Source organism: Carettochelys insculpta, chromosome 9, assembly GCF_033958435.1.
Source record: "Carettochelys insculpta isolate YL-2023 chromosome 9, ASM3395843v1, whole genome shotgun sequence".
Classification (NCBI taxonomy): domain Eukaryota; kingdom Metazoa; phylum Chordata; order Testudines; family Carettochelyidae; genus Carettochelys; species Carettochelys insculpta.
Genome location: NC_134145.1, coordinates 19,241,151 through 19,264,659, shown reverse-complemented (window position 1 = coordinate 19,264,659; position 23,509 = coordinate 19,241,151). Strand labels below are relative to the sequence as shown.

General features: G+C 43.8%; 1 protein-coding gene across 2 annotated transcripts in view; it reads right to left on the bottom strand.

The window, feature by feature from the left end:
* PDE4B (phosphodiesterase 4B) overlaps positions 1–23,509 on the bottom strand; it is a 327,502-nt gene that overhangs the window by 22,475 nt on the left and 281,518 nt on the right. For both annotated transcript variants that reach the window (XM_075003394.1, XM_075003395.1), the window contains one exon: positions 14,466–14,578. In XM_075003394.1, the coding sequence (XP_074859495.1) occupies positions 14,466–14,578 (113 nt within the window). The remainder of the gene's footprint in view (positions 1–14,465; positions 14,579–23,509) is intronic.

Sequence of the window (23,509 nt, the reverse complement as noted above, 5' to 3'; positions counted from 1 at the left end):
AAATGTAAATCTTTGCTTCATTCCTGGCCCAGTTAATGTTGACATATTGCTTCTACAATTACATGTGGTTTTTTTTCCCTTTGAGGACACGTTAGAAAGTGCTTGAGAGATCTTTATGTGAGTGTACCAGGCAAAAGCCCAAGGGGCACAGGCTCTGGAAAAACTGGAGGGAACCCCACAACTCTCCATGATGGTAGTTCTCCTCATATGGGTCTGGGATGAGAGGTCTGTGAGCTGGACAACAGAAAGGATGGAGCCAGGAGATCCTTGACTTCTGTGTACAGAGTTGTAGAGTGAGTTATGGGCTTCTCCAACCTTTGGCTCTGAGTTGAGGATATGTTTGTCTCTTTCCACCTACCGCAGCTGTCCTACATGCAAAGCCTGTTTACTTTAGCTTTGTGCAGGGGTAGGGGATTTGTCAGATTTAGGGCCACAAATAACTAACAGGAGCCATGCAGAAAGAGTTTTCCTGCTCACAGACAGTAACAGTGAGCCTGACGCGTCAGGGGTGGCTGAGAAGCAGGCAATAGTGCATCCCGGCCACAGGCTAGGGTGTGTTGTATGCACATCCTTAACATTTTCCTCCAAATGCATACGACCCTTTCTTTGATATTCTAACCCTGTGATCCCTCTCAATAATTATTACTGCTCTTCAGATAACTGCATATGGGTTGTGCACAATACATTACAGAGACAACAAAGACACAGGGCCAGATCCTCAATAGTGTAAATAAGCATAGCTCCTTTTTAATCAAAGAAGTTACACCAGTCTACTATCTGGCCTATTGTCAGAAAAACTAAATATATTTACAGAAGTTTAAGACAAGGAACTGCTACCACAGTGCAATGCCTTTGTTTGGAATTTACATATAGAAAGTGGGTACTTCCCATCCTCTGCTGTAATGTAACAATTTAGTTGCAAACCTCCAGTATGTAAAAATATTTATAAACTGCATTGCCCTTGTATCCATCATTTTAGTAGCTGGAATCAGTAAACATACTATATTTGGCTATCAGTCTTTTTTGCATAACAGTGCTTTTGCAATTCTTTCTTTCCTTCCTCTCTCTTTCCCACCCCATCAAGTTTTGATGGGCTAAAAGCTACTTTTAATAAGATGCAAAATATTGAGGGTTTCTGTTTTCTCTTGGGTTTGTTTTTTAATCAAAAACATTGAAACATGAAATGTCAAGATAGATTTGTTTAATCTTTGATATATTCAAGCAAATGGTTAAATGAATAATTTCGTGGCAGACTTGTTTACACAATTTTATTATGATGATTTAAAAATCCATAATAAATTCACAGCACAATTCCCAAATAAAAAGTTGCCTTAAGTCAGGTGATTCCTCCCTTAAAGTAATAACATCACTCTGATCTAGATAAACTAATACTAATGTTTTACCAGTAAAATTTGCATCTCCCTTTAAAGAGTCAGAACTTTGAAATGTGTGAGTGTATTTCTAGCTCTTTTCCAGATACCTGATTGAAATCTGCAAACACATAATAAAACTGGAGCACTGAAAGAATCAGAACTGGCACTGAAGATTTTGTGTGTGCATGTGTATGCAAACACTAGTCACCAGGCTAGAACAAGCTCTTGCAGAGTGAATGCACAGCACTGTGAATTATCGTTGTTTAGAAGAGAGTGTGAATTTCCCTATTCACACAGTTGGTTTGGCACTCCTGTTACTCACCTCTTGAGAATTGGGTGGGTCTAACAACCAAAAACATCTCCTTCAATTGATGTTGAAGAAAAAGTAAGGTCATGGTGAAACCACCATTTTGACTTCCCTGAAAACGAATTGAAGTGCAGACTTCAATTCAATTCAAGTGCAGACTGCAGAATTTTAAGTGCAGACTTAAAAGTAGCTATCCTGCAGCAAAGAAATTTCAGGACCAGACTCCAAAGAGAAACTTCTGAGCTACAATTCATCTGCAAATTCGATGCCCTCAGCTCTGGCTTAAACAAAGACTGCGAATGGCTGGCTAAATACAGAAGCAGCTTCCCCTCCCTTGGTGTTCACACCTCCAGATCAACTGCTGGTAGTAAGTCTCACCCTTGCTGACTGAGCTAACCTTGTTATCCCCACCCTTGCTCTGGCTTATTTATACCTGGCCCTGCAGATTTCCAAGACCAGCATCTGATGAAGTGAGTCTGTGCTCACGAAAGCTCATGCTCAAAACTTTTCTGTTAGTCTATAAGGTGCCACAGGACCCTTCGTTGCTGTTACAGATCCAGACTAACACAGCTACCCATCCAATACTGAAAACGAATGTGTCATATATTTATAAGGTGCACATGCATGAGACTGCTGGCATATTCAGAAACTACATGCCATTCCTGTAGGGCTAAATCTGCTTAAAGGTTTCCCACTGAAGACTCACCTATGCCTACAGCTACAAATGGCAGATACATTCTGTCATTGCTTTCATATCTGACTGGTATCATTTAGGATTTCTGTTGGAATAGTAGCATTTCTTCTGATTAGCATAAAACAGAAACACTGATAAGATTTATAATTTCATACTGTGCATCATTAGAAAGAATGCATTGAGTACTTAAAACACAAAGTTGTGCTAGTTTCCTGATTATAAACTTCAGTTTCACTTGAGTGGATGTTCAGGCCAGTTTCTGTTTTATTTGAATCATTTAGCCCTTCCCTATCTGTGAAAATACGTGTTTAAGAACGACGAATTAAAAAACAACCACAACTTGTTTCTGCATGTTATCTTAGTGCTTTGTATTGGTAACCTGACTCACTAACTTACCACATAAACCTTCAACAGGATGTCTGACGCCAAAAGTATTTATCTGTCAAAATCTGCAAAGGCCAGATTTCTCAGCAAGACAACAGTCCAAGAAGACCCTCATGATAGCTCAAATGGAGATTAATATCTATTGTCTTATCTATACATCCATCCTGCAGTAAGTGCTTCCTACACTGTAAAAGGAAACACAGAACACAACAGCTTTTCTCAGTAGACTGGGTGTATTAGAAGAACTTTCTTGACATGGTCATGTAGTCTAACCAAAATCACAATCCTGCACCCAGTGAAGTTAAAAGCAGAATTCACCTTGACTTCTGTGGCAACAAGTCTGGGCCAACAATTAATAGCACCATTCCTGTGAGGAGTGATTGTCCACACTAGTGGGCAATTAATTATGGTTGCCTAACCTCCCTCCAATGTCATAAACTTTAGATTAAATTTTAAATGGCAGAAGCACATTTATTTACTCCTGAATAAACATCTTGCTTTTCCAAAGGTATTTTTAAGGTGTTCTATGGGTATGAAGTTGTTTCTCAGTTTGGCTCAGAAAAACAAATCAAAACAAAAGATCAGGAAACAAAAGAGAGATCAGTACCAGTCAGAATTGAATGACAGGAAGCAACAGCAAAATATAATTAGATGACTCAAGCAACCAGATTACAGGCACAGAATATTTTAATTAAAGAGAGGCCTGACACAAATGACGGTATTTATGGCCTGGAGAGAACCCAATGCTCCAGGAGGCGGAAGGTCTTATACCAAAATCTGTGACCAGCCATACCTATGCAAGCCAGCTACTGCTGCCAAAGAAAGCTGACCAATTTAGTAGGAAGAGCCCACAAAAGAAACCACAAACCAAAACCCCACCCCTGCTCTTCACTGTCTATTTATGAAGCTGCCCTTGGACCGTATGATGCCTGCTCATGAATTCCCCACCTCCCACACTGCACTATTCTCAGGTCTCAGGACCTTTAATCTCTGTACCTGTAGCAGTGAATGGAATATTATAGGTCCTAATGCTTGATTGTCAGAGTGTTCTTTCCTCAATGGGTCTCCAATTACAAGATGTATTCAGGCTTCATGACACTTTTCATCCTCTTACTGAACAATCCTTTTAGATAGGAAAGGACTTAAAGCTTTTCTCCAAAGCTATTCCCAAGAGACGAACCAGGGAGAAGTGGCACAGCATGCGTATCTTTTATGTAAATTTTACTCACTAGGATCCTACTTCTTTAGAAAGGTGACCAAGAGGCAAGTGTGTTTATCATTTAATGAGGGAGTGTGAAAATGAGAAAGTTGCCGTTGTGAAATGTATATACCTAGAATTTAAATTAAATTGAAATCTGTGATTCATATCCTGCACTCTTTATTTAAGCAACTTCACAAGGCTTTCACAAGGTAGGAAAACTATCTCTGGGAAATTAAAATAATTCTGGACCTGGAATGGCGTTTCAAAGATGTGCATGAGAAAAACTCTGGAACCTCTTAAGCAGCAAAAGCTTGTTTGCTTTGTAAGATGAGGCATAAAGTGTAAATAAAGCTCAGTAAGACATAGTGTTGTACCTCTTAAAATACTACATGAAAAACAGTGGCACCTGGTCCTCCCAAAATGAAAATGCCCTAATACTGCCATCTAAAACATATGGATTGTACTAATGAATGTAAATACATTGTAATGAAAAAATATTCCAACACAGAGCTAGACAAATAATTTACGGAATATTGTGTGTGCAGTATTTACCCAGGTGCACTACAAAAGCAATTGGTTAAAAAAGTTAAAAAAAAAAAACACAGCAAAGGCTGGGTGAGGGGCAGGCAAAGTCCAGACTGCCAAACCACCAAATCCAGCCTATCATCATCACACAGACCAGCAGGACCCTCATGCCTTGCACACTGCTCGAAGTGGCCAGCTGCAGGGTAACATGCATCTCTACATACCACATACACAATCTGGGGAAATGAGCCAATAGCAGCTGCCTGGGCCATATGCTTGTGGTGCAGGCAATGCAGCCCCCAGCCTCCCTACCCTGCTTCAAGGGGCATGAGATCTACATGGCCCCTTCAGCTAAATGCTCTGAGTGACTGCAGAGGTGCCACCTGCTGGGCTGATAGCTGGGAGTAGCCTACGGAATGTATCTCCCAGCCAGAGCCTGTAACTGGCACCCCCGCACACACTCTCTCTCCAACCGTCTGTCCCCCCGACCTGTACTCCTGCCCTAGTCCAAAACCCAAACCCTCTGCACTCCCGCACCCTAATCCCCTGTCTAGGCCACAACCCCCTCCTTCATGCAAAGTCGCCCCCAGACCTACACCTCCTCCTGCACCTCTGTACCTGCTCCTTTAATACCATGGAAGAAAGTAGCCTTTACCCACTTTCCAAATTTTGAAATGCCCCCCCACCCCCCCAAAAAAACCAACCTATTGCTCACCGCAGGCTAGGCAGAGCAATTTCTCTCTCTAAGACATTGTATTTAAGTGGGCCTCAAAAAACATCTAATTTTCCTGTGCTAACCCAACACTGCTCTGTTTCCTATATGCCCTACTGAGAGCTGGCTTGAGACGTCCACAATTGGCTTACACTTGTATAAAATTAGCCTGAGATCAGAATCAGAATCACACAAATTGGACATGGGACTGAATTTTCTCTAAGTTACTGGCCATGTTCAGTCACCTCACTTCAATCACATTCCGGCCAGGCCTCTCCTTTTAACATTTATTTGCTTTTTAGTCCTGCCCTCAAATCTTTATTGGCTTCTTGAAGCTGCCTGGGAGCAACTATTTACTTAAGCCACACCCTACACAGCATGATTGAAATGTCTGAGAATGAAGACTTCCAAACAAACCACACAGCCCAGATTTTTTTAAGAGATTGTGCCAAACTCATCAGCGATGGCAAGGCCAAAGCACCAGGCTGTCAAATTTACATACCGAGTATTACATACACTGGTTCCTCTAGACTATTACTACATACATGTGATTTAGAATCATCAACTTTGATTATAACTATTAATTTCAGAGAACAAAGGAGAGAAGAAGAAGATTTCAGAGTGTGAAGTGGTAAAGTAGATTGCTGAAATTGAGGGATAGTTTTTCATAGTATGCATATGATGATGATCTGAGTTCTGTGATTAGTTTTTCTCTATGGTAACAGAGAGGAAGCCGTGCTAGTTTGTACACTATCAAAACAAAAAGCAGTCAAGTAGCACTTTAAAGACTAGCAAAATAGTTCATTAGGTGAGTTTTCGTGGGACAGACCCACTTCTTCAGACCATAGCCAGACCAGAACAGACTCAATATTTAAGACACAGAGAACCAAAAACAGTAAGCAAGGAGGACAAATCAGAAAAAGATAATCAAGGTGAGCAAATCAGAGAGTGGAGGGGTGGGGGGGGAAGGTCAAGAATTACTTGGCTCAATCTAATTCTTAACCTTCCCCCCCACCCCTCCACTCTCTGATTTGCTCACCTTGATTATCTTTTTCTGATTTGTCCTCCTTGCTTAGTGTTTTTGGTTCTCTGTGTCTTAAATATTGAGTCTGTTCTCGTCTGGCTATGGTCTGAAGAAGTGGGTCTGTCCCATGAAAGCTCACCTAATAAACTATTTTGCTAGTCTTTAAAGTGCTACTTGACTGCTTTTTCTCTATGTTGTGTAAACAAGGACGGCACAGACCTATTTCTCAAATTTGAACATCTCTGAACTTTGAGAGGGTTTAGACCAGGGGTCTCATCCAGGCTATCTGTAGCCCACGGGGTACACCGAGGTCTTCTACCTTCTTGTCTTTAAACTGTGGCAGATCTCTCCACTTAGTCATTTTCCCCCGTTTAGCTATCTTTCTCATGGCCATTACTGCCCAAAGAGAATAAAATACACTCCATTGTGAGTAGATCTTTATTTTAAGGGACTTTGTTTGGCTTCCTGAGGTACTGAAGGGATCCATCCCCGTCTGCCACCGCAGCTAACTGTACTTCCTGGAAAAGCTACACGACTATAAGAGTCTTGGGGAGTGAGGCTTCTGGCCCAGATGCTCATCTGCTAGGGAGACAAGGGTGCAGTCAGTATGCCTATTTTTACAACAGGCTACATAAAAATCACTATTGAGTTCAGTACAAACTAAAATTTCATATGGACAATGACTTGTTCATACTTCATCTATATACAATGAAATGAAAGTACAGTGTTTATATTCCACTTATTTTATAATTGTATGGCAAAAATGAGAAAATAAGCAATAGTTCATTGTGAACTAGTTCATTGTGAAACTTTTACATCAAGTCCTGCTTGGTGGGTAATGGTTTATGCATACTGTGACACATTTTGATATCGAAATATTGTGCTGCTCTGAACTGGGATGAAGAAGTCAGTCTGAAAAATGTTCAAAAACCACAAACAAAAAAGTTTGGCTCAACTGCAACCATTTAAAAAAAATATTTGTAACTTAATTTTGAATCAGAAAACCAGAATATTTCTAAAAATGTCAAAATATTTAGTTTCCACAATTTCAAAACATTTTAGTTGAAAAAAAATGTAATTGAAAATAATCCAGTCCCACTGGGGGGAGGGGAATCCAATTTGACACAGCATTTTCTGAACTCCCCCCTCCCCTCATAAATTTGTTAAAAAATTCCCAACAAGCTCTAGCCCCTGCCAGCCTTGTCCTGGCAGCATTAAAATCCCACACTGTTCAAAAGCTAAATCTCAGATGTAATGTTTGTAATTTGCAATCTTCAGAAAATGCAGTGCCTATTTTCCCTGTCCTAGATGAAGCCACTCTCTTGAAACCTGAGTAAGATGACTAACATTCAAACATACATCAGATGAATAGCCCCCACCCTTACGTGTAAACAGCCTCTACCACATTTTCCATCAAGCACAACGATTTAACAACTTTAGCAAGTTCCAAAAACTGTAAGGTCAAGAATCAGCTAACAACAAGAGGGTATGTTTGCATTCTACTTTACAAAGGCGCCATGCATTTCAGAAAGCCTTCAAGGTCTTTAACCGCAATTACACTACACTTCTAATAGCTGCTGAAGATCAGCTAACTTGCACTTCACGAGTTCCCCTAAATCCTTGATTACAGTCTTTGTTTCCTTAATGACAGTCGCTGAACAGCTGCAGCCAGGAGAAGGGAGTACCAAATAACCCATCAGGAACTGATGTGTGGAATTCCATGAATCACACCTACTTATACCTGCTTATAAAAACAAAAGACATGGAAGTCTCTTTGTCTTGCTAACTGTTGGTTAACTTAACAAGCCTCTCTTTGTAAGCAACTTGGCTATTTTAAAGCATATTAAACAAAGGAAGTTACAGTAAAGTAACCAAAAGACTAAACAGTTTGGCACCAGTTAAGGGAAACATCACGTACGAAGTGGGCAAGATTGATAGCTGGCAGACTCACAAAACAAATGCTAATGTGGAAGCTGTGCAGCAAGGCACATAGACCCTTGGCATGCTGCCCTGAGCAATGTTAAACTGCTTGATGTGGACTGCCAAAGTTTACATTAGCGTCCTCAGATTTATTTAGTTGCTGACAGTTAGGTGTGGACTTGCTGGTCTCTCCCTCTTTTTTTTTTTTATTTTTATTGGAACATCCTTTGAAATAGTGGTGAAGTGGAAGAGTCATGTTTATGTCAGGGGCTTTCTTGCAAAAGAACAAAGACAATGGTTTGATGAGCTGTCTCACCAGCAAATACGTGTATAAAGTCATGGTCAAAAATGTATCTGCCTGGAGGATTTAATTCTGTTTTCCTCTCTCTCACCCCCATACACACTCTTCTACAGGAGACTTCTTTCACAGCTGAGTTTTCTAAATCCAGGTGAGACAAACAAGATCTGAAGAAGTGGGTCTGTCCCACAATACTCATCACCTAATAAATTATATTGTTAGTTTTTACAGTGCTATTGGACTGTTATTTTATCTTGGGTGTTACATCTGAGTACTTCTAGCAGCACTGAGCCATTCCTGAAAGTAATGAATTACATTATTTATAGAGCAGGGTAGGAACTTTCAGACAAAATGTCTTCATTGGAAAATGCCAAGCTGTCAAAAGTAAACTTTCTATGAAAACAGTGGTTCCAGCAACACTTTCATTGGGAAGGTTTCTCAGGTTAAGGATGCAATTTCTGACCTAGTGTAGCGTGAGAATAGCCACTATCCAAGTGGCTAGGGCAATTCATTCACCTGGACATCAAAACAAAAAAGCAGTCCAGTAGCACTTTAAAAGACTAACAAAATAATTTATTAGGTGATGAGCTTTCGTGGGACAGACCCACTTCTTCAGATGATAGCCATACCAGAACAGACTCACCTGGACATGGTAGACTCAGGCTCTGCCTGATTCAGATTACGAGCTGGAAACGTTAATCCCCTAACCAACAAACTAATGGCTATTCTGTACTTAGATTCTTAGGCTATGTCTACACTACCAACTTCTTTTGAAAGATTTTTCAAAAGAAGGGGGCTCTTTCGAAAGATCCCATGGAACGTCTACATACAAAAAGCGTTCTTTCGAAAGTAAATCGAAAGAATGTGGCACTCCTTTTAAAATCACTCTTCCTTTCTGGTTTCAGAACGAGCGCCCCCTAGCGAAAGCTTCTTTAAAAAAAAGCATGTAGATGCTTCGCAGTCCCTTTTTATCAAAAGGGCAGTCCTCTTGGGGCCTGATTTTTGAGCCCTGGCCCATTCTTTTGAAAGAGTAGGGGCTGTGTGGACGCTCTTTTCCGAAAGAGCAGATCACTCTTTTGATCCACCTTTTTTGCATGTGGACACACTCTTTCAAAAGAAGTTCTTACGGAAGGGCTTCTTTCAAAAGATCTCTGTAGTGTAGCCGTAGCCTTACTGATTTTGACCAGAAATTCCACACACGGCCAGAAGACCCTTCCCAAAACCAAGAGAGAAGGTGCTCTGTTGGATTCACAGCAGGGACTTGAACATGGGTCTCCCAGAGCCAGGTGACCTATAAAGCAGAGGTGTACAAAATGTATGGGGGTGGAACTTCATGGGTAGGACACAGCATGAGCAGATGCTAGGTCTCAGGCTCATCCATGTCATTCAAACATTGAAATACGTTACTATTTTTATATATGTGCATTCACACTAATATACTGATTAGTAAAGTTTTTACACTCTATACGCTACGTTAGCATGGCTCTTCTGAAGTTCTTGCCCGTGTAGACACAGCCTTACCATCTTACACATGCTGAAAGGGTTGTTTTTTGCTATTGTTTTGTTTTATTCCATACGAACATGAGCAAAATTTCCATCAGTTTGGATTACATTAGACAGGGTGGGAGAAGGCCCTACTAATTACAGGGATGAAAAGTGGGGCCCAACATAAAAAGTTTGCTCACCCCTGCTATACAGTAAGAGTGAGTCAGTCTTTCTCTGGCGCGGGGGCTATTTATTTATACAAAGTCAAGCTCCAATAGGATAGATTGAGACAGTGACTGCCTCTAAAGCCTGATGATTATGACTCTTTCCCAGGGTTGGGAGACTGATACCTGGAGAGGAATTTGGCTATCATGGGGCACTCTTGGTCACTCTCACTTTTTTGTGAAAAAATCTGGGATACAAAATAAGTTGTCAAAATCTTTTTTGGTGAAACAGAAATTTTACTTTCCAGCCAGCTCTGACTATCTATCCACTGCAAAATTGCACAGGCTAGGTGCAGAGGCTATTATATGGACCTCAAAAAGCTGTGCTATGCGGTGGATGTATTCACCCGCTGCTCAGATCCACTGAGGTACTAATTTTGTATCTGATATGATACAACACATAAGGCCGATGGACACATGTCATTGTCAGGACGGAGTGAAACTGCGACCTTACAGACTAAAGCCATGTGCTAAAAACCAGCTAAAGTTGTAGAACAGAGATTTCACTCTCCCTGTCAGTGGTCTCAGTAGAAGGACTACATCCTACTCTTATAAGTAATGTGAAATATCTTTTCTGCCCCTAGCGTCTATGACCTTAAGGCCTTAGAAACCCTTTATGCTGACAGCTGGAAAATTAAGAGACAGATAGGTGGTCAGCTAGAGAATTAGTTACCCCTGCTTTACAATTTGGGGATGAACCAAGCATGTGTCCATGAACCTTGCTCCATAGAGCTCAAATGCTCTAGAGACCTTTGATTCTGCCTCCATAAAAGATGAGGCTGTAAACAGCTGCATAATGCCAAATGCAACATTGGGGGCTGTTAAATCAGGTGGTCCATCACTCACAAATCTCCAAAGAGTCAGTATTTGCCTAGGCATGAGCTGGAAAGGCCATTAAATGAAGACTGGTAGTCATATCTTACAATAATGTAAGAAAGTATAATAGAGATTACCATTTAATACCCACATACGACTATCAGTAATTTAGCTTTATTTCAAAGTTGAAACCATATGGTCAAGGTAAAAACTTGTTAGCATTTTACATAAATAATTAACTCCGTCTTTGCAGTATTCTGTACCTTTCCACACACATGGTTTAGAGAATCCCTAGGGAATGAGGCCAGGGCCAAAGGGCAGCGATTAAGGCAAGGTGGAAGAGAAACTTACTTCGGATATATGGTAGCTCTCGTCAGTGCTGCTCTCTTTCTAATTTTGGAATGTTAATCATTTTTTAAAATCTGATTTCCCACTTGTCCACATTGCAAAACCACCACTATATTAGGCACCATAGGCAGCATGCTTCCTGAAGGCTCTGGACTGGAATAGCAAGGGGCCTGGGATATTTGGATTTTAAGACTAGGTGCATTGGTAAAGATGTGTGGTAAATAGTTTATGTAGTGAGGGAATACTCAGATGCCAGCACGTGCCCTACTGCAATAATTCTATGCTCGGTTCAATCCTGGGCTTTGCAGCCTCTACTCCTATTAGCCTCAAAGCAGGCTGCAGGCAGTTAGTTTCTGGCCAGTTTCAGGCACACAGTTTTTCACTTTCCTTGAGTAATTAATTCACATTGGTGGCAGACTCTTTATGACCACGATGCTGCTGCATATGGCTTCCCTCCACCCCAAATGCTCTTTGTAACAGAGTTCTGAGAACTGTGCGGCAAACACGTATTCAGAGAGCCTCCCTCTCTGTCTGCTGTTGCTGCAACTCTGTAATTTTAAAACTACGTTGGTCAGGAAGGAGACAGGAAATTCGAGTCACACTTGCAACAGCTGTGCCATGCCTACTATCGTTCTCAAATGACGTAGTTTGGCTTTAGTGGCACAGGGCCAGGAACTCAGCAATAGCAGAGGTCAGGAAGATAGGTCACTGTTTATACTGTTCTTGTGCTTGGGATCATGCTGAGTCTATTTGCTTTCTTCCTTGCTATACTGTTTCTCTTTCCGTTCTTCTTTAATAATGTGGAGCCTAAGTGTCCTGTTTTCAAAACATCTAACAGTTTTGTTGTTTACCAATGCCCTGCTTAAAAGCTTTTGATTCAAGTAAGACAGTCTAGTCAGATACTTCACAGGATGGAAAAGTGGACAACAAACTCACAAACACTTTGAGACTGTTTCTAAGCAGGCTCTTAAAACCTCAACACAATTTACTTCCATGCTGAAATGTTTTCAGACTGCACAGTTCACTTGAAATAATTTTCTTGTGTGACATGAGAAAACACTTGCCAGAATCACACAAAATCATGAGACATTTATCACCAGTTTAGACATTCGTTACTGGCAAGTTAAAAAAAAGAATCAGCTGCAAACCAAAAATGTTATTCTTTCATAGCTGGAAATGACTCTTGGAATCTGACCAGAACACATACAAACACATTTTAGTTCAGGTATATGAATAAGCAAAGTTTAAAGAAAGTTGAATCTAAGCAATGAACACTAATATTACACATGGTAAAATAATATTTTTTATCAGTTATACAATGGCTGAATTATTAATCAGAGCTTTTCACTTATAAGACTCCAAATGTAGTAGAAAATCTCTGCCCATGTATGAGGTACTATTTTCTTAGCAGGTTAAAGCCTTACTAATGATTAGATCTGTTTCTCACAGAAGCTGATAAAAATTACAATCTTTTCTTACAAGTTAGCCCTATTGAACTTGTATTCTTGTGCTATGTTCTATGCTTTAGCAAGTACTAGTATGAACTAGTGAGGAAGAAGTTTGAAATGACCTGGGATTATAGAATCACAGTTTATGATTCAGCATTTTTGGCATAATTTATTTCCAGTTAGGGGAGAAAAAAAAAAGCACAAACCAACAACCCTGGATTTGTGTGGCACAGAGGTAAAACTGGGTCTAATCATGAGGGCTAATGCAAAGATATGAAAATAATACATGATGTCTGACCTTTATAAGGAGACAGAGCACACACATTTCAGAAACTATACATATTTGCTTGATCAGATAACATATAGGTGAATATACTGCATAAAAGTAGGGGCATAAATATTGAATTTGGAGCAGCAATACTTGCAACTGTAAGATTGCGTGAGCTTAGGTGAGAGTCTGACTATGTGGCTGGTGCAAAGGCATTTTGCGCTGTCCTCAGCAAGAGATCTGAATCCTCAGATGCCACTCAAGTGCTCATTTGGCCAATGGCAAGGAGGAACACTGCAAAGGTGGGGCCTATAGCCCCAGGGAGTGCCTTACGTCAATCAACAATAACCCCTGGCCAATTAAGGATTGACTTTGATGGGTTCTTCACAGAAGCTCATCACCAGTTCTCTGGCTGGAAGGTGGGAGGCTGGGTATTCAGGGCTTTAGCTGTATTTTTTCCCCTTTATACCTCTTCTACACTCTGCTGAATCTTCTCCCCACTTAATTCCCCCTCCCTCCTACCTTCAGCATAAAGTTTATTTGGGGATTTTTTTTCTTGAATTATTTTAGCATAATTTTACTCCCTGTATGAAAACTCAAATTCTCTTGCTTCTCCCTTTGCCCCCAAAGCAGCCTTTTGACGAAAGCACTCATACGCAGGTCCCAGGCTTAGGACACCAAACACTACCCATGCTGATCACATGCTGTCAACTCATAATATTAAAAATAAAACTGCACAAATCAAATGCTTAGGGAAAGAGACAGTTGCAGGAAAACACTATCCTTCAATGTTTAGCATGTGCCATGCTTTACTGATAAGCCACGTTAATTTCCCCAACTGGATCATCTGTTTAGTTACATTTCAGTGAGCACTAGCGGTAGTATTTTTTCCACAGGGAAGCCACCTTTTACATTTCTGATAAATAAATATCAGTGTAATTACGTGATTTTTCTATACTGATTGTGTTGTAATTCTGAATGTACAGAATACTAAATGTTTTCCTGGTTCTGGTTTTCTACGACAAATTTTCTCCAATTTATAAGTTTTTATATAGGTAACATTATTTTTATTTTCCATCCTACTTCTAGCTGTATAAAATGTACCTAAGGTCCACTGGATTATATCATTAGATGCAAATATGAATTTCACCACGTAAATATATTCTGATGGAGAGCCTGTACTCTCTTCTACCACTTGCATTTTTTAATTCTTAAAAGAGCATAAGGAGACAAATAGTTCAAAGCATTTAAAGTTCACATTCATTAAAAAATACTGTGAAAAACTACCAGAAGTGTTTAAATTAACTTTGTCAGATATACATGGTGAGTGCTGGTAGATCCAATCATATACAGATGCAATTCTTCTCTTACATTACAGAGTCTACGCTCTTCATTTTTAGGCTTTGATGTTTCAGGAAGAAGTTATCCTATGGCTTACCTTGTTAGATGCCATCTCACTGACTGATCGGTAAGTCTGAATAGTTTCAAGTTGATCTAAACACCAGTCTAATTCTTCCAGAGTTTCCATTGCTAATTTTTGGTAAGATTCTTCTGCAAACAAACACATAGACATGTAGTTAGGCTTGAGCGGCTGCAGACTTTCCATGGTAGAGTCACTGACACAGCTGGAGGCAGAACTACTGTATGTGGTACAATGCTCCTTCATCATGCGGTCTGAGTACTTCTGCTCCACTGTCCAGGAGGAGAACAAATCACCATACGTCCCTCCTTTCAATGGCTGGGCTTTTTTTTTTTTTTTTGGCTTTGAAGATGAGACGTCAGTAATACATCAATAAACTTCCTCTAAAAAGGGGGTGTGGGAGGAATGCTCTCTGACAGCCTCAGCTGCATGTATGTGCATTCAAATAGCAGGCTAATAAAAACAGTCCCTTGTAAGCTTTTTCTCCTAAGCATTACTCATCACAGCATTTCTTGACTAAAGTGATATCATTTTAGATTATTTCTTAAAAGTGTCATTAAGTGAGACTTGCTTCAGTCACTTTTTCTCAGAAGGAAGAAACAAGCACCAGTCTTTTCAAGTAAAGTGAAAAAGAAACAAATCGAGGAAGTAAACCTTAGGCAAAGCACTGAGGGCAGGAATACGGGGGAGATCTCTGAGCAACTTTCTTTCCCACGAGGCAGCACTGCCCCAAATACAGTTAGGATTGCAGGTTTTTCTTCTTAGAAGAATGGTAAATGGGACAGAATCACACAGAAGCTTTATGGGAGTACTAGATGAGTGGCTGACTTCAGTTAGTGGCTAAAGGGAAGGATGCTTCGCTCTTGTTTTACTAAACGAAGTTAAAACTTCCTTTTAGTCTGAGTCAAGATCATAGGGAAATTATGAACTGGATTCTCAGATGGGAACCAGAAATGCGCTGTCTCTGGTTTTGCTAACATGATATGTCTCGTGATTCCTAAGTGTTTCAACTAGAAAAGCACATATCTCCTGGAGCTAAGCAACTCTCTGGATAAAAAGAAAGACTTACATTATGACTGCTTCACCATCGCTCATAAGTGTAGCTTCAGACTCTTTAAAAATATAACTACCTAGGACAGGTATTTACTGAAAGGAAACATACTAACATATCTCCCTCCCTTCAAGTAGTTGGGATCTTAAACTGTACAAGATAAAGCAAACTGCTATCATTCTAGAGCAGGGATGGCCAACCAGTTAGAGGCTAAGAGCCAAAATACCTGTAGATAGAGCACAAAAAGCCATATGTTACTTATTTATTTTTAATCTATCGATTGAGCTATCTAAAAATACCTAGATAGACAGATAGATAAAAATAAATATATAAACACATGGTTCAATGCCACACCCCCCACCACAAACCAGGCACTCCCAGTCCTCCTGCTCTAACCCAGTGTACCCTCCCCTCCCCCCAGAGCCAGGCACCTGAAGCTCCCCGATTTAACACAATCTTCTTCTCCCGTCCCTAGCCAGACACCCCAGCCTCCTCCCATCCCCCAGCTCTAACCCAGTACTGGCAACTCACTGGGGCTGCCTCCATGTGCTTCTCCCTTCAAACACTGAGGTGGTGCATGTGCGTAGAGCAGTGGTAAGCACTCCAGGTGGGCAGCGCCAAGCAGCAGCCACATTTCACTGCTGAAAGAGCTGCAGGTTGGCCACCCCTGCTATAGATATTGCACATGAGGCCTGATCCAAAGCACACTGAAGTCAGAGAAGAATTCCACAGGGCTTTGAATTCTGTTTACAAATCATCTAGGGTGCGTCTACACTAGCTGGCTACTTCGAAGTAGCCGGCACAACGTCGAAATAGCACTCATCGTGTCTACACGCGCCGTGTGCTATTTCGATGTTCAAATCGATGTTAAGCGGCGAGATGTCGAAATCGCTATTCCTATCCGAAGACGGGAATAGTGCCCTACTTCGATGTTCAACGTCGAAGTAGGGTACGTATAGACGATCCGCGTCCCGCTACTTCGAAATAGCAGGGTCCGCCATGGCGGCAATCAGCTGTTAGGCGGAGACAGGCTGTCCAGCCCCTGTGGGGCTCTATGATCTCTGTGCCCAGCAGTTATTAAAGCTGTACGGACCTGGAAACCCCGTAGCAGGAAGCTGACACCGTGCAGGCAGCAGCCGTGCCACAAGGTGCCCCTGCACAGGCCAGACGGACACGATGGTGTGAGCCAGCCTCCTGAGTGCCCCCAGAGCTCCCTCTCTGGGCCATCCCAGAGCTCCCAGGCCTCCAGCTGGCGGGTTGGGAAGCGGGGCCCCTCCTGGACTGACTCTGAGCTCTGTGACCTGCTGGGGTTCTGGGGTGAGGAGGAGGTGCTGCATATCATGGGGAGCAAGCGGCAGAACGCAGAGGCGTTCACCCAGCTAGCCGAGGGACTGGCTGCCCGGGGTCACCCTGCCCACACTCCTGACCTTGTTAGGAGTAAGGTCAAGGAGTTGCGGCAGGGTTACACCCGGGCCTGGGACTTGGCCAGCCAGTCTGGGGCTCCCCCCACCACTTGCCCCTATTACCGGGAGCTCAGGGCCATCCTGGGTCCCCGGGGCACCACCTCCCCTCCAGCCACCCTTGACACCACAGCCGACGAGACCCAGCAGGCCTCAGAGCCAGGGTCGAGTCCAGAGGCCAGCCCTGCACCCCCTGGGCTAGAGACGGGACCCTCCACCCCGGCCACTGAATGGTCCAGCGAGGAGTGGGGAGCTCGTGCTGGACACCCCATCCCACAGCTCCAGCCGGATGTCCGCTAGATGGGCCACTCCTGATCCTGGCAGTGCACCGTCGGGTACGTACTCCTCAGGGCACAGACCCCCTGAGCATGTGGCGGGGGCACCACTTGATTGGGGGCCCCCCACATCCCCACAAGACCCCAGCCTGCCATGGCCCATGCAGACCACGGCCCAGGGATGCTGCCACAGCCACCAGTGCCCAGCAGCACCTCCACCCATGGACAGCGCCATGCCCCACCCCTGGTGGAAGGTGAGAGGGGCGGACCACTGGAAGGGGCCACCCACAGGATCACTGCACGCACCAAGGGGGATGGGGGGGACCACAGGCCCTTGTGGGGATGGGGGGGTGGGCCACGGGTCACGGCTGGGTACTCACGGCCTCCCTTCCCCCTTTCCCCCTATTTCTGCAGCCGCACCATCCATGGTCCCAGACAGCCCCCCGAGACCACTGGACCACCAACGCTCGGGGTCGCCGCCTGCACCAGGACAGGCCCACCCCCGCTGGGGCCACCGCCACAGCACACATGACCCAGAGGGGGCTGCTGCCCTCCGGCGGCAGGCGGACATCATGGAGCAGAGACTCCAATTTGAGGAGTGGGAGGCCGCTTGGCCCCGGGAGGCCTGGCGGGAGTTTATGGCCACCTTCAACCGGGTGGCCAACACCTTTGAGGAGCTGGTGGCCCGTCTGTCCCCCCCGATGTCCTCCGTGCTGCCCTCCCCACTGCCCCGCCTGATCTCCCGCCTGCTGCCCCACCCACCAGCTCCGCAGGGCAGGAGCCACCCGCGGACAATGACTGGGCCGAGGACCCGCCTCGGCCATACCTCCCCATCCTCCCGGCCCCCAGCTGGCCTCGCCAGGGACCCCAGCTCAGGGGGGACCGGCCACCCGAACGCAGCAGGGGTCGTGCCCTTCCACCCCCGCCCCAGAATGATGGGCCGATGTGTGGCCTGCCCACGTCTCCCCCCAGTATATAGTTGTCCCTGCCCTTGTATATAGTTATTTATAGTTGACCCCCTATACATAGTTTATTATACATGTCCCCACCTGTATATAGTTATTTTCAATTATTCTGTTTTATTTGGTTTATATATGCTGAAAAGAGGCGAAAATTTTGGTTATTTAAATGATGACAGTTTTATTTTTCAAAAAACCTGTGCCCCGTGTGCTTTTGGTGCGGGTGGGGGGTGGGGTGGGGTGCAGGGATGGCCTGGGTGTCACTCACTAGGCCCCCTGGTCAAAGCATTCCCTCAGGGCCTCCCGGACCCGGACCCCATCCTGGTGGGCCTGGGGGCTCAGGGCAGCGGCTGGCTGGGGGTAGGCTGCTCTAGCTTCCAGTGCCCAGCCCTGCACAAAGGCCTCCCCCTTGCTTTCCACCAGTTTGTGGAGCATGCAGCAGGCACCCACAACCTGGGGGATGTTTTGGAGGCCCAGGTCTAGGAGTGCCAGGAGGCAACGCCAGCTGCCCTTCAGGCGCCCAAAGGCTTGCTCGACCGCTTGGCAGGCATGGTTGAGTTGGGCGTTGTAGCGCTCCTAGCTAGCACTGAGGTGGCCTGTATAGGGCCGCATAAGCCAGGGCTGGAGGGGGTGGGCTGCATCCCCCACAATGCAGAGGGGTATGGGGGTGGTATCCCCCAAAGGAATCTCCCTCTGGGGGATGTAGGTCCCCGCCTGCAGTTGGTGGCATAGTCCCAAATTCCGGAAAACGCATGCATCATGGGTACAGCCGGGCCATCCCACATATATGTCCTGGAAGCGGCCACGGCCATCCACCATGGCCTGCAGGACCACAGAGTGGTAGTCCTTCCTGTTGATATAGCGGCCACCACTGTGGTCTGGGGCGCAGGTGGGGATGTGGGTCCCATCGAGGGCTCCAAAGCAGTTGGGGAATCCCATGGCAGTGAATCCCTCGACGGCTGCGTCCAGGTCCCCAGCTTGGATGACTCTCTTCAGCAGCAGGGCATTGAGTGCACGCACCACCTGTGGAGAGGGAACATGAGTGCCTGTGAGGGTTTGCAGAGTGTGACCCCCTCACCCAGGCCCCCCTCACCCGGGTCCCCCTCCCCAGGGGGTTCAGACCCAGGCCTCCTTACCTGCATCAGGACAGCCCCGACTGTGGCCTTTCCCACTCCAAACTGCTGGCCCATGGAGCGGTAGCTGTCTTGAGTGGCCAGCTTCCAGACAGCTATTGCGACCCTCTTCTCGATGGGGAGGGCGCGCCACATCTGGGAGTCCTGGTGCCTGAGTGCGGGGGTGAGCCACTGGCAGAGCTCCATGAAGGTCTGTCGGCTCATGTGGAAGTTCCGCAGCCACTGTTCATCATTCCATTTCCCCATAACCAGGTGCTCCCACCACTTGGTGCTGGAAGGGTAGCTCCAGAGTCGGCAGGGCACCCTGCGGGGGGGGGGAGCAGGAGGGCCCAATGGTCTGGGACCTATCCTGGTGCCCCTGGGGCGGGCTCCCATTCCAACAGCTGCTGGGTGGCTGCCCAGGCAGCATCTAGAAGGGTGCCTGCTCCGCGGGAGGCGGCTTGGAGGGCTTCCAGCTGCTGTTGGACGTCCATGTCTGCGGGCTCGAGGTCTGCGAGGCTTGTATCACCAATGCAGGGCTGCTCATGCAGTGCAGGCCGGGTGTGTCTGGGAGGGGCCCTTTAAGGGAGCGGCTTGCAGCTGCCCCGGAAGGGCTAGTCTGCTCTGTGACCCTGTCCGTGGGCTTTCTTGGCCCCTTTATTTCGAATGAGGGGGCTTCTGTGTGCGGACGCTCTGCATTTCCTTCCGGGGCAGCTCCTTTCAATGTTCCCTGGTGCTACTTCGACGTTGAACATCGACATCACCAGCCCTGGAGGACACGTAGACGATAATTGTAGAAGTAGCCTATTTCGATGTTCTTACTTCGAAATAGGCTACTTCGACATAGTGTCCTAGTGTAGATGTAGCCCTAATCTCTCAGATTTTGATCACAGTCACCCTGGTGAAGTCAGCACAGTTATTCCAGATTTAAACCAGTATAAATGGCTACTTTTAATAATTATTATTTGTACTGTGGTGGTGCTGAGATAAATATTTGTGCTGCAGTCTTATCCTGAACCCCTGTGTTGTGGTGGTCTCTGCCCTGAAGAGATTACAATCTTATTTGAAGAAACATGCAGCAAATGAGTGCAAACAAAAGGAAGGAATGGGGGCTGGATGGAAAAGTGTAATAGGATCATGAAGCTACAGTGGGAAACTACTGCACAGCTCAATAGTAAACAGAATCTTGCCCACTAACTTTATTTATTGTCCTCTAGTCAGCAAGCAGCCCCACTGAATTCCAAGTGTCTTTTATATATCCATATCTGTCTACCTCTCCACAGGAGTACATCCACTTCTTTATCAGCCATATCCATCATGAATTTGATATAAGGATACATATACTACATATGTTCAACCACTTAAAGCTTAACCGCAGAGTAGAATAATTTCTCACTTAGTGAAAAATATTTGACAGAGACCTGCTTTAAAGCAACAATTCTATGACATGGTCGTAAGGAGGTCTCTTCTAGTCCTTCATTCCAATAAATTAAATTACATTTTAGTGTGAAAAAGAGCTAATGCTCAATTTCTTTTTTACACTCACAGAGCCTCAAATCTACTAGAAGAAGTTGCATGCTTCTGCAACATACACATCAAAAAAGGAGTTATAACTAGCCACAAAATACAAGTCTGAAAGTGTACTCTCCTTCCCAGCCTGCAAACTAACTGTCAATGAGCAGATAAAAGAAACAATTTTAGTGAAAGGGTTTCAACTTTCCTCTGAAAGATAATTGTCTCATATTCCCTCTAAATGAGCAAGTTTCTATTGCCTCATAAACTCAACATGGAGAACAAAGTGATGGTAGGAAGAGATGCACAAAAAGCCTAGTCAGATAAGAATTCATGATATACTAAGGGCAATTATCTATAAATATCTCTATAATTTACAGTATAACTTCAGTTTTCTGAGCAGTAGGTGGAATCATGGCCTACTCAAATATATAGAGTCAGAACCTTTCTATAGCCTGCCTACTTAGAATGTAGTAGGCATCCTTCAGTCTGCATAGACTATGGATCGCGCCCTTTAAAGTTTCAATTGAGGACTTCATTTAATACCTTGCGCCTTTCGAACAAAAATTAAATAAAAAAGAATTTAAAAAAAGTTTGGAAGGTTAAATATTCTTATGCAATAATTAAAACAAAAACTAAATCTGCTTTTGATTTATGTTGTATTGCAAATGATCTGTCCAGCTACAGCAATTGATTGGCTGGAATCGATGTATCTATGAGCAACTTATCTGGCCATCCTCATTGAGGGAGGTCAACAGAATAGTTTCTCCCATTGACCTCCCTCACTTCTTGACAGAATGAGGAATACAGGGATCAAATGTCGATCCCTAAGAGTTCGATTTCACATGTCCCTGCTAGGTGCCCAAAATCAAATCCCACAAATCAGCCCTGACCAGGTCCATCTCCCAGTAAGTGTAGATGTTGTCTCACTGGAATCTTGTGTGTTGGCTACACTTGAAAGTTTTGTTTTGTTTTAAGGATTAATGGGCATATTTGCAATCAGCCTTCATAAGTGAAATTGTCTTCCATAGCAGAAGCCAATTGTTCATGACCTACAGAGAATTAAAAGAAAAAAAAAATAATCCTGTCTTCTTTGTTATTTTTTGTAGTGCTCAAAGGGACAGAGGCAGTGCCTTCCACTGCTCCCAATAAGAATTCATTCAAGCTGTCATCAGGGAAGATGCCTAGAAAGACACGTAATTGTAGGTCTAGCCATTCTGCATTGTTCCAGACTATGCCAAATCAGTTGGCCCAAAAATCTAAATAAAATAAAATAAACTAACAATAAAAATTCTGGTTGATACTATGCATATTTAAATACTGAAAAATATTCTGTGGTAACACTTGCAAGTTTGTTGTTTCTTGCGATATATGATATTTTTCATTTAACACATGAAATTTAAAGATAAAAGCTTTGCTATGCTGACATTAATGCTGAGTAAATATCAGTAATTTACGGGAAGAAATTACAGGGATGTTGCCATCATTTCAAAAAAAGGAGGAAATTTCACTGTTAAGGTTAAATGAAAATATGTTAAGGTATGGTGAGATAGGGCACCCAAATCTTAACTCTACTCTGTAGTGACACTAGACAATATCCAAACAACACAATTACGGCACAGAAGCATTTGTGGATTAAACTGATTTTAAAGGCACATTAGATATTTTCATTTTCCCCTCTTTTCCTCTAATATCTGGACTACATTATCTGCGTATTGTGACACCTGGTGCAGGGACCATATCTTCCTTTCTGCTCTAAGTACACTCTTTATGCTAAATAATAAATAATAGTTAGCAATAGATTAAAAGGATTGTTCTAGCTGAACTTTTTTTTTTTGGTCTGTTCTCACCCTCACCTACCACCACCACACGCACACACTTTTAGGAAGTACACTTCTGGGCAGTCTCAAAGAAACAGCCTCAGTTGTCGACTCTTTCAAATTCAATGCACTAATATTTTAAATATGGTGTACTGAAAAAAAAAATGAAGCATCTTCATCTCGCACACTAAATTGTAGTTTTGTAACAAAATGGCATTTGTCGAAGTCAATTTGTGGTGTACAGAAACTGGGTAATAACCCTTTAAATTGTTTGAGTGCCTCCCTGTCATCTGCTGCTGAAGACATCAGAACCTACCAGAACACCAAAGCACATAAGATGCAAGGTCTTCTATATTTGCAGAGACTTAATAAAATTATTTAGATATTTGGAATCCAACTGTACCAATGTGGTTGCCCATATTCTTAATGTTGCATACAGTGCAAGGACACAACAGGCTCAAATATCAGATAAATATTTGATGCTAATCTTCTATACACAGTAAACCCTCAACATACGCAGCTTCAAGTTGCGCATAATTCGCTTTAACACAAGTTAAGCACAACTTGACACTGCTCTGCAGTTCCTTATCCCTGTCTTCCCAGCCACACAGCTGTCAACCTGACAGCCGCGCTGCTGGGGGAGGCAGGGAAAGGCTTTTAGCTTCCTTAGCTGCCCGACTTCTCTGAGCCACTTCCCATGTAATGAGCCTCTCATTTTTTGGCCCCACATTAGAGCCTCGGGAGCCCCGTAAAATCTATTAGCCCTTGTCCCCTAGGCTTTGGGGTGAAGCTTGATGGTACTGAGGCTTCTTTTTTTAATGCTTCTCAATTGTGGGCCACATTTGTGAGGTTTTCTTTCTCCTCACTTGGGAG